The following is an 11326-nucleotide window of genomic DNA, read 5'->3' on the forward strand; positions in this document are numbered from 1 at the left end:
GTAAGTAGTATGGACTATCTTGGACACCCTAATTGACTCTGAAGGGAGTATTATGGTCTATTGAATTTGTCTTTGTGTAACCAGGATAGGTCACTTAGCAACAGCCCTGGCTGTTTTCGAGGGATCCATAAAAACATTGCATTGAATAAATCAGAAAAATTCACAATAAAGCAACATAAGAAATTGGTTGATAGGCAGGCGATGGTGTTTGTGTGTTTGTATCTGTTGCTGATGATTTTATGCATGTCTTTTCCATCCTCCTCCATACTAGGCAGGGATATCCTTGTCTCATCGCACACTAGCGACTCCTGTGCCGGGCGCAGTGCGCGCTAACCAGGTTGCCAGGTGTACGGTGTTTCCTCCGACACATTGGTGCGGCTGTCTATCTGTCTATCTATAGAGAAGAGTTGAGAGGGAGGAGATATCACTTACTGAGACTTTTACTGATGGGGTAGAAGTGAGAGAGGGTGGGCATATTAGATCGGCATAATCTTCAGTCCATTCTGGGAGTGTGAGTGGATCCATTACTCAACTGGAGTAATGTACGCTCACTGGATCTGTAGGGGACGGTGTTCATGTGTTTGTGTGTTCGTGTCGCTTTCAGGGAAAAGTTTGACTTCATGTTTGTTTCAAATCAAATTGTATTAGTCACTTGCGCCCGAATACAACAGTGAAATGCTTACTTACGAGCCTCTAACCAACAATACAGAAGAAAACAAACGGATATGAATAAGAAATAAAAGTAATTAAAGAGCAGCAGTAAAATAACAATAGTGAGACTATATCCAGTGGGGTACCGGTACAGAGTCAATGTGCGGGGGCACCGGTTAGTTGAGGTAATATGTACATGAAGGTAGAGTTATTAAAGTGACTATGCATAGATGATAACAACAGAGAGTAGCAGCGGTGTAAAAGAGCGGGAGAGGTTGTGTGTGGGGGGAGAAAGCAAATAGTCTGGGTAGCCATTTGATCAGGAGTCTTATGGCTTGGGGGTAGAAGCTATTTAGAAGCCTCTTGAAACTAGACTTGGTGCTCTGGTACCGGAGAGAACAGAACAGCAGACAGAACAATGACTAGGGTGGCTCGAGTATTTGACCATTTTTAGGGCCTTCTTCTGAAGTTACAAATAATGAGAAAAAAACACATAATAGCACAATTGGTTGTGTAACGGTTTTCTTCCTGGGAAGGAGAGAACGACCAAAATGCAGTATTGGTATGGTTGAACATCTTTAATAAAGATGATCACGTGAACAATATACATATACAAAATAAGAAAACGTGGAAAAACCGAAACGGCCCTAACTGGTGCAAAACACAGAGACAGGAAACAACCACCCACAAAATACCCAAAGAATATGGCTGCCTAAATATAGTTCTCAATCAGAAACAACTGTCTCTGATTGAGAACCACTCTAGGCAACCATAGACTTAACTAGACAACTACACTGAACACAACCCCATAAATCGAATAAACCCCCAGACAAAGACAACACAAATAAATCACCCATGTCACACCCTGGCCTAACCAAAATAATAAAGAAAACACAGAATACTAAGGCCAGGGCGTGACAGGTTGGGCGCCCGTAAAACTGCTGCCATTTCTTCCGGCACCATCTTACATTTTACCACAGGTGGACTCCAAGTTGTAGAAACATCTCAAGGATGGAAACTTAATTTTGGTATTGGTGTTTTTTATTTCTAATACATTTGTAAAAATGTCTAAAAACCTGTTTCGTGTGTAGATTGATGAGGTATTGTGTGTAGATCGATGAGGAAATCTATTGAATCAATTTTAGAATAAGCAACAAAATGTTGAAAAAGTCAAGGGGTCTGAATACCCTCATTTAGCCTCCATCTATCCCTCATTTACTGAAGTGTTTCCTTTATTTTAGGAGTTACCTGTAAAATGGATGGAGAGGTATTGCTTAGGTCGCAACAAAATGAAATATGATGTAGCATAGGTAGCATTGATACAATTTTATGTGTACAACATCTAAAGACCTTTGCCGTTATTAAAAGGATGTATTTGGGTGTTTTTGAAGCCTTTGTTCATGTTTTTTCATACACAATAAGGATGAATAATTTATTTTGGTATGTTTCTTGAAAACAAGTGAAATAACAAAAAAGTTGTGTGGACCTTTCTATGACATTCCATTCACATCAAAAATAGAGATTTGGTTGTAAAATAATTACTTGCCCATTCAGGATTTTAAAGGATATCACCCAGCATGTCAGCGATGCTAGCATGTCACAGAAATGGGTCCTCTGTCTCCAAGATCTCATGTCAGGCTATGTACGATTCACTTAGTATAAAGCTAGTTGTGTATTATTTGTCTTCTGGAACTGTCCAACTGGCAACAGCTCTGGTGGACATTCCCCACCTTTGTTTGTACACTGCTGCTACTCACTGTTTATTATCTATGTATAGTCACTTTACCCATACCTACATGTACAAATTACCTCAACTAACCTGTACCCCCGCACATTGACTCAGTGCCGGTAACCCCTGTATATAGCCTCGTTATTGTTATGTAATTTTAGTGTTACTTTTATTTTATTAAGTAAATATTTTATTAACTCTATTTCTTGAACTGCATTGATGGTTAAAGGCTTGTAAGTAATCATAATCCTTATATGAATAGGCCCTTTTAATTTTGTCTGGCTTGCCATTCCAAATAAAATGGAAACATTTTTGCTCATATAATTTAAAAACAGGTTGCTAGGTGTAGGCAAGACCATAAGCAAATAGGTAAATCGGGATATGAATAAAGCGTAAATCAGGGTTATTTTTCTACAAATAGACTGGTATTTTCCTTTCCATGGTAGCAAAATCATCTCATTTTTGCTAACTTTTTATACAAATGTATTGGATTGAGAATTTCTTTCTTTCGGGATATGTTTACAGAGTATGTCCACATAACCGTCAGACCATTTTATTGGTAAACTACACGGTAATGTTAAGGTTGTATTTGTTAGTGATCCAATATGTAATATTCTACAGTAAAGGAGGGGCTCATAAATGGCTCATAAGGCCTCTTTGGCACTCTGCCAGTGATTGGTCTGGCGGAGTGCCACATCCTCGGTCGGGCGCGTTCACGTGAAAGGTAACTACGTTCCACTTCATTTGTACAGACAATGGATTTGTCCGGTTGGAACATTAATGAAGTTTTATGTTAAAAACATCCTAAAGATTGATTCCATACTTAGGAGGTTGGCAAGGACATTTTTTGAACTGTTTGTCCGATGTTCAGGCGCTACCTGAATGCGTTTTTGGATTTGTTTACCAAACGCCCTAACAAAATAATATATTTGGACATAACTGATAGACATTATCGAACAAATCAAACATGTATGGTGGAACTGGGATTCCTGGGAGTGCTTTCTGATGAAGATCATCAAAGGTAAGTGAATACTTAAAATGCTATTTCTGAGTTATGTTGACTACCCAATATGGCGGGTTATCTTTTGGCTGCTTTGTTGTCTAAAGGCTGTACTCAGATTATTGCATGTTTCCTTTCTCCGTAAGGTTTTTATAAATATCTGACATAACGGTTGCATTGAGGAGAAGTTTATCTCAAGTTCCATGTATAATAGTCATATGGGGCGGCAGGGTAGCCTAGTGGTTAGAGTGTTGGACTAGTAACCGAAAGGTTGCAAGTTCGAATCCCCGAGCTGACAAGGTACAAATCTGTCGTTCTGCCCCTGAACAGGCAGTTAAACCACTGTTCCTAGGCCGTCATTGAAAATAAGAATGTGTTCTTAACCTGTTAGTCCTACCCACACCGTATTCGGTAGCGTAATCATAGCCTCAAGCTCATTACCATAACGCAACGTTAGCGATTTCTAAAAATCGCAAATGAAATGAAATAAATATGCCTATCCTCAAGCTTATCCTTTTCTTAACAATCCTGTCGTCTCAGATTTTCAAAATATGCTTTAGAACCAGAGAAAATCAATAATTTGTGTAAGAGTGGTGATAGCTAGCTTAGCATTTAGCGTTAGCATTTAGCACGCAACATATTCACAAAAACCAGCAAAGGGATCAAATAAAATAATTTACCTTTGAAGAACTTCAGATGTTTCAATGAGGAGACTCTCAGTTACATAGCAGATGTCCAGTTTTTCCTGAAAGATGCTTGTGTAGGACACAACGTTCCGTTTTGTTACTATGCATTTGGCTACCGAAACTAACGAAAATTCAGTCACCTACACGTCAAACTTTTTTTCCGAATTAACTCCATAATATCGACTGAAACATGGAAAACGTTGTTTGAATCCATCCTCAAGGTGTTTTGTCATATATCTCTTCATTGAAATGCCATTCCTGGAAGCCTGCATTGTTCTCAGATTCGGATGGAAAAATACTGGTACCTGACTTTTGCGCACCAATTTCCACGCAGACACCGTGCGGGACCCCTGGTAAATGTAGTCTCTTATGGTCAATCTTCCAATGATATGCCTACAAATACGTCACAATGCTGCAGACACCTTGGGGAAACGATAGGAAGTGTCCGTTCATTCCTGTCGCATTCACAGCCATATAAGGCGATCATGGAAAACGTGCCATCAGAAATCCTGTTGATTTCCTGGTCGCTCAAACATCTTGGTTTTGCCTGTAGGTTTTGTTCTAAGGCACTCACAGTAAAAATCTTTGCAGTTCTGGAAACGTCAGAGTGTCTTCTTTCCAAAACTATCAATTCCAAGCATAGTCGAGCATCTTTTCGTGACAATATATTGCGCGCTAAAAACGGGCACGTCTTTTTATCCAAAAATGAAATACTGCCCCTAGAGTCTTAACCGGTTAACTGACTTGCCTAGTAATATAAAGGTAAAATTTACAAATAAAAAAAATGAAATAAAAAATATTGTTATCAATGTTTATTATGAGAATTTCTGTAAATTGATGAGGTTCTCTGCAATATCACCTCATGTTTTAGAACTACTGAACGTAACACGCCAATGTAAACTCAGATTTGTTGATATAAATATGAACTTTATCAAACAAAACATGGTGTCATCTGATGAAGATCATCAAAGGTTAGTGATTAATTTTATCTATATTTCTGCTTTTTGTGACTCCTCTCTTTGGCTGGAAAAAATGGTTGTTTTTCTGTGGCTTGGTAGTAACCTAACAATCATTTTTGGTGCGTTCGCTGTAAATCCTTTTTGAAATCAGACACTGTGGCTGGATTAATGAGAATTGTATCTGTAAAATGGTGTAAAATACTTGTATGCTTGAGTTATTTTAATTGAGATTTTTGTTGTTTTGAATTTGGCGCCCTGCACTTTCACTGACTTTCACTCCCAGTCCTAGACAAGTTAAAAGTGCTTTCCTCACCATCTTAAATAAGCATGCCCCATTAAAACAATTCAGAACTAACAGATATAGCCCATGGTTCACTCCAGACGTGACTGCCCTTGACCAGCACAAAAACATCCTGTGGCATACTGCATTAGCAATGAATAGCCCCCGCGATATGCAACTTTTCAGGGAAGTTAGGAACCAATATACACAGACAGTTAGGAAAGAAAAAACTAGCACTTTCAAACAGAAATTTGCATCTTGTAGCACAAACTCCAAAAGTTCTGCAACACTGTAAAATCCATGGAGAATAAGAGCACCTCCTCCCAGCTTCCCACTGCACTGAGGCTAGGAAACACTGTCACCACCGATAAATACACAATAATCAAGAATTTACAATAAGCATTTCTCTACGGCTGGCCGTGCTTGCACCTGGCTACCCCTACACCGGTCACCAGCTCTGTACCCCCCACAGCAACTTGCCCAAGCCTCCCCCATTTCTCCTTCAACCAAATCCAGATAGCTGATGTTGAGAAATTCTAAAAGAGCTGCAAAATAAGGACCCCTACAAATCAGTTTGGCTAGACAACCTGGACCCTCTCTTTCTAAAACTATCCACTGCAATTGTTGCAACCTCTCTTACTAGCCTGTTCAACCTCTCTTTCGTATCGTCTGAGATCCCTAAAGATTGGAAAGCTGCTGCGTTCATCCCCCTCTTCAAAGGGGGAGACACTCTAGACCCAAACTGTTACAGATCTATTTCCGTCCTGCCCTGCCTTTCTAAAGTTTTCGAAGCCAAGTTAACAAACAGATCACTGACCATTTTGAATCCCACCGTACCTTCACCGCTATGCATTCTGGTTTCCGAGGTGGTCATGCCACGCTCAAAGTACTAAACATTATCATAATCGCCATCATTAAAAGACAATACTTTGCAGCCGTCTCCAGCAACGTGGCCAAGGCTTTTGACTCTGTCAATCACCACATTCTTATCGGCAGACTCAACAGCCTTGGTTTTTCAGATGACTGCCTCGCCTGGTTCACCTACTACTTCTCAGATAGAGTTCAGTTTGTCAAATCGGAGGGCCTGTTGTCCGGACCTCTGGCAGTCTCTATGGGGGTGCCATAGGGTTCAATTCTCGGGCTGACTCTTTTCTCTGTATACATCAATGATGTCGTTCTTGCTGCTGGTGATTCTCTGATCCACCTCTATGCAGACGGCACCGTTCTGTGTAATTCTGGCCCTCCTTTGGACACAGTGTTAACAAACCTCCAGATGAGTGTCAATGCCATAAAACACTCCTTCCGTGGCCTCCAACCGCTCTTAAATGCAAGTAAAACTAAATGCATGCTCTTCAACCGATCGCTGCCCGCACCCACCCGCCTGTCTAGCATCACTACTCTGGACGGTTCTGACTTAGAATATGTAGACAACTACAAATACCTAGGTGTCTGGTTAGACTGTAAACTCTCCTTCCAGACTCAGATTAAGCATCTCCAATCCAAAATGTAATCTAGAATCCGCTTCCTATTTCGCAACAAAGTGTCCTTCACTCATGCTGCCAAACACACCCTTGTAAAACTGACTATCCTACCGATACTTGAATTCGGCGATGTCATTTACAAAATAGACTCCAATATCCTACTCAATAAATTGGATGCAGTCTATCACAGTGCCATCCGTTTTGTCACCAAAGCCCCATATACTACCCACCACTGTGACCTGTATGCTCTCGCTGGCTGGCCCTCGCTTCATATTCGTCGCCAAACCCACTGGTTCCAGGTCATCTCTAAGTCTTCGCTAGGTAAAGCCCTGCCTTATCTCAGAACACTGGTCACCACAGCAGCACCCACCGGTAGCACATGCTCCAGCAGGTATATTTCACTAACCATCCCCAAAGCCAACATCTCGTTTGGCCACCTTTCCTTCCAGTTCTCTGCTGCCAATGACTGGAACGAATTGCAAAAATCACTGAAGCTGGAGTCTTATATCTCCCTCACTAACTTTAAGCATCAGTGTACAGGCTCTGACAGCTATCTGTAAATAGCCCATCCAACTACCTCATCCACATGTTGTTATTTATTTTTTTATCCTTTGCACCCCAGTATCTCTACTTACACATTAAACTTCTGCACATCTATCACTCCAGTGTTTAATTGCTAAATTGTAATTATTTCGCCACTATGGCCTATTCATTGCCATACCTCCCTAATCTTACTACATTTGCACACACTGTATATACTTTTCTATTGTGTTATTGACTGTACGTTTGTTTATCCCATGTGTAACTCTGTGTCACACTGCTTTGCTTTATCTTGGCCAGGTCGCAGTTGTCAATGAGAACTTTTTCACAACTGGCCTGCCTGGTTAAATGAAGGTTAAAATAATACAATTCATGAAAATATATATAAATATATCCAGTCATACTTTTTCAAAAGCCTTTTCAAAGTCAGCTGTGAATACCAGGTGTGATTTCCCAGATGTTTCATAATGTTCTAATGTTTCTCGTACTTGTCTTATATTATCTCCAATGTAGCGTCCATGTAAAAAAAACGTGTCTCATTAGGATGAGTAATATCCGATAATACCTTTTAAATTATATGCGCTATGCATTTTGCTAGAATTTTTGAATCACAACACTGAAATGTAAGAGGCCTTTAAAAGGACTGGATCTTTATATTTCCCAATTGTATCCTGTTTCAGTAATAATGAATCATAAGGTTTGGTATACCTCCACTGGTATGCCATCCAGTCCTGGACTTTTCCCAGACTTAAAGGCTTTAATTGCATCAAGAAGTTCCTCCTCTGTAATTTGGCCTTCACACAAGTCTTTCTGTATAGCTGTTAATTTGATATTATTTATAGAAAGAAAATCCATACATTTATCTTCGGTTAGTGGAGATCCCCCATCGTCTCTTGCCAACTCTCCCTTCCCCTCTGTTCCGCCATCTTTCTCATTCTCCTCTTACCTGCTTACCTGCTTACCATCTATCACCCCTTCTCCCCTCTCTCTTTTTCTCCAACCACATGTTCTAACAAAGCCCATGCTCTAACCACATGTTCTGTGTCTCTCTCCCTCTGTGTTTGTGTGTCGTCCTGCAGCCTGCCTGATGTGTGGGTGAACGAGACGGAGCGTTGTCAGCTGAAGACAAAAGTGGTTCACTTATCCCAGCTACCACAAGACACCGCTATGCTACTAGACCCCAACATCTACAGGTCAGTGTGCGTGCGTGCGTGCGTGCGTGCGTGCGTGCGTGCGTGCGTGCGTTGATCAATAAGTTGTGATCACAATACAATCTGGATGCCCCCAAAATAAAGTACACTACATGGCTAAAAGCATGTGGACTCCCCTCCAATTGAGTGGATTCGGCTATTTCAGCCACACTTGACTGGCCTGCCCAGAGCCCTGACCTCAACCCCATAGAACACATTTGGGATGAATTGGAACACCGACTGCCAGCCAGGCCTAATCGCCCAACATCAGTGCCTGACCCCACTAATACTCGTGTGGCTGAATGGAAGCAAGTCCCTGCAGCAATATTCCATCATCTAGTGGAAAGTCTTACCAGAAAAATGGCTGTTATAGCAGCAATGGGGGGGGGCATCAACTCCATATTAATGCACAGGATTTTGGAATGAATGTTCAACGAGCGTACTACTTTTGGCCATGTAGTGCCTTAATACCATAAGCTCTGAGTGGCCATAGAGAGGCCCCTGTCCGTGATCTGTGCCATCTCTCTGCACGTTACTGCTACCCACCAGGTGGCGCCAACCCTTGACTTCCCCTCTAGAAAACCAGGCCGCGAAGAAACACTGAGCCTCTTCACATTCACACCACTCACCAAGAACAAAATATGTCAAGCCCCCAAAAAATAAGTGGTTATGAAACTGCCATTTCCCATGTGAGATGTGTGTTCTCTGTGTATGTGAAGAGGCAGGTGTCCTATGCTCATAATTGTTGTCCCAGCCTTCTCCAATGCTATTGGCTGCAGTGAAAGCTGGAGAGGAATATGAGGTGAGGTATAAGCACACTGCCATTAGAACTAAGGGCAAGGTTCACCATGATAATGCATGGTCAAGTGGCTTTAGCTAAGACCTGAAGGCACTATAGCCCCCTCAGAGTGACCAGGCTAGCAGCTTGAATCCCCCTCATAGTATGCATTATATTAAGATTTCTGCAGCACTGTGCAGGGCAGGGCTATCCTTCACTGCGGCGTACTTCCATAGCCACGTCAAGGTAATGGAAAATAAGGTTAGGTTTATGACCTGCCATAAAATACTGAAAATTATTACTGAAACAATGTGCCTAAAATATCAAAACGGCCATAAATTCGGAGATATATGGCACGCAACAGAGGCACTGCTCCAGTCCTGTCCCAGCAATTTTAGGGAGAGTGGGGGCAGGTACTGATGATTTTAACTTTGCATGATGGCGCGACAGAAAAAAAAGACTTCCGGCCAATGGATGTAAAGGACTTTATAATCCAGTTTACCCCACCCGTCGTCGTCTGACTGTCTTTATCAGGCACATTCATACTATCTGACACACACACACACACACTCCCTCTCTCTCTCTCCCTTTCTCTCTCTCTTTCTCTCTCTCCCCTTCTCTCTCTCTCTCTCTCTCCCCCTCTCTCTCTCTCTCTCTCTCTCTCTCTCTCTCCCCCTCTCTCTCTCTCTCTCTCTCTCTCTCGCCCCTCTCTCTCTCCCTTCTCTCTCTCTCTCTCTCTGTCTCTATCTCTCTGTCTGTCTCTCTCTCTGTGTCTCTCTCTCCCCCTTCTCTCGCTCTCTCTCACTCCCCCTTCTCTCTCTCTCTGTCTCTCTCTCGCTCTCTCCCCCTCCCCTGTATGGCTCACTTGGTAGAGCATGGTACTTGCAAAACTGCCGTTGTTGGTTCGATTCCCACAGGGGTCCAGTATGAAAATGTATGCACTCTACTGTAAGTAGCTCTGGATATTAATGTCTGATAAATGACTAAAATGTAAATGTCTTTCACATATGCTCTGTTATGTCTCCTCAGAGCGTTACCACAGAAGCAGCTGAAGCGAAGGTAAGCATTACATGTCAAGAGCTGATCCTTTCATTGTCCTTACAGTCTGAACTACTGGTGAGGTCATATCTACAATCTCATATCTTTTTCCTTATTTGCAGTCTGTAAGGAGTCTTCTGTGGACAGAGGACTACAGAAGGGAAGAACTCCTGTTCTTAGGATGTGGGTCTATATGGGAGCCTCTACGTCTGTCGTTCCTTGAAAGGAGGAGACTAGCAGAAGGGACCGTGGACAGAGGAGAGATGTTACATCCTTTTTCTGGGTAGAGTAGAGAATGTTTCCTCTTTCCTCTGTATTTTTAAACCCACCACTGCATCAGTCTGCAGTGAAAGTGGGTTAACCATTTAAAATGGTTCTGTTCTTTAAAAGGTAATGAATGTTTTATATTAAGTTCTAAACTTGAAAAGAAAAACATGTATAAATGATTTTAAGTGTACTACTAAAACTATGGTTTGGTTGTTATACACAACTGCGTAAAGAAATAGTTTAATTGTGTAGAAAGTAACATACAGCATTTTTTGTAGACATTGTTCATCTTGTAAATATTTTTTGCAGATTTGTTATTTTTATACCATGAAATACTGTAGTTTATTGTGAATTTTTTATTTTTAAGCATAATGTGTAATTATTGTTTCAATGTGAAAGCTCTTTTTGTAACCTATTATTGTTGAAATTATGTCAAATTAAATCATCAATCCATATAGTGTTCATGTTGTCTCCGATGATTAAAATTAAGATAATATTAAGATAAATATTAAGATAAAATGGGTAATGATGACTTGTATAGGCAACCCATTATTGCATGACAGTGCTTATTCTTGGGCTCTCTTGCTGTTGTCAACAATTTGATAGTGTCTATCTTCACTAGTTACCACAGCCACAAAGTCATAAACCCTGGCCATCTCTACAATTTATCTCCTTACAATTTGATTTTAAACCTAACCTTAAACCATATCCACACTGCTACCCTTAT

General features: G+C 41.1%; 1 protein-coding gene across 4 annotated transcripts in view; it reads left to right on the plus strand.

The window, feature by feature from the left end:
- The window catches only part of LOC124004143 (zinc finger protein AEBP2-like), a 51782-nt gene extending 40726 nt beyond the window's left edge, over nucleotides 1–11056 (plus strand). For all 4 annotated transcript variants that reach the window (XM_046312929.1, XM_046312937.1, XM_046312934.1 and 1 more), the window contains exons 7-9: nucleotides 8406–8519; nucleotides 10324–10353; nucleotides 10455–11056. In XM_046312929.1, the coding sequence (XP_046168885.1) occupies nucleotides 8406–8519; nucleotides 10324–10353; nucleotides 10455–10461 (151 nt within the window). In that variant the 3' untranslated portion in view covers nucleotides 10462–11056. The remainder of the gene's footprint in view (nucleotides 1–8405; nucleotides 8520–10323; nucleotides 10354–10454) is intronic.
- The last annotated feature ends 270 nt before the right edge of the window (nucleotides 11057–11326 follow it).

The sequence above is a fragment of the Oncorhynchus gorbuscha genome, linkage group LG02 (genome assembly GCF_021184085.1).
Source record: "Oncorhynchus gorbuscha isolate QuinsamMale2020 ecotype Even-year linkage group LG02, OgorEven_v1.0, whole genome shotgun sequence".
Lineage (NCBI taxonomy): Eukaryota > Metazoa > Chordata > Actinopteri > Salmoniformes > Salmonidae > Oncorhynchus > Oncorhynchus gorbuscha.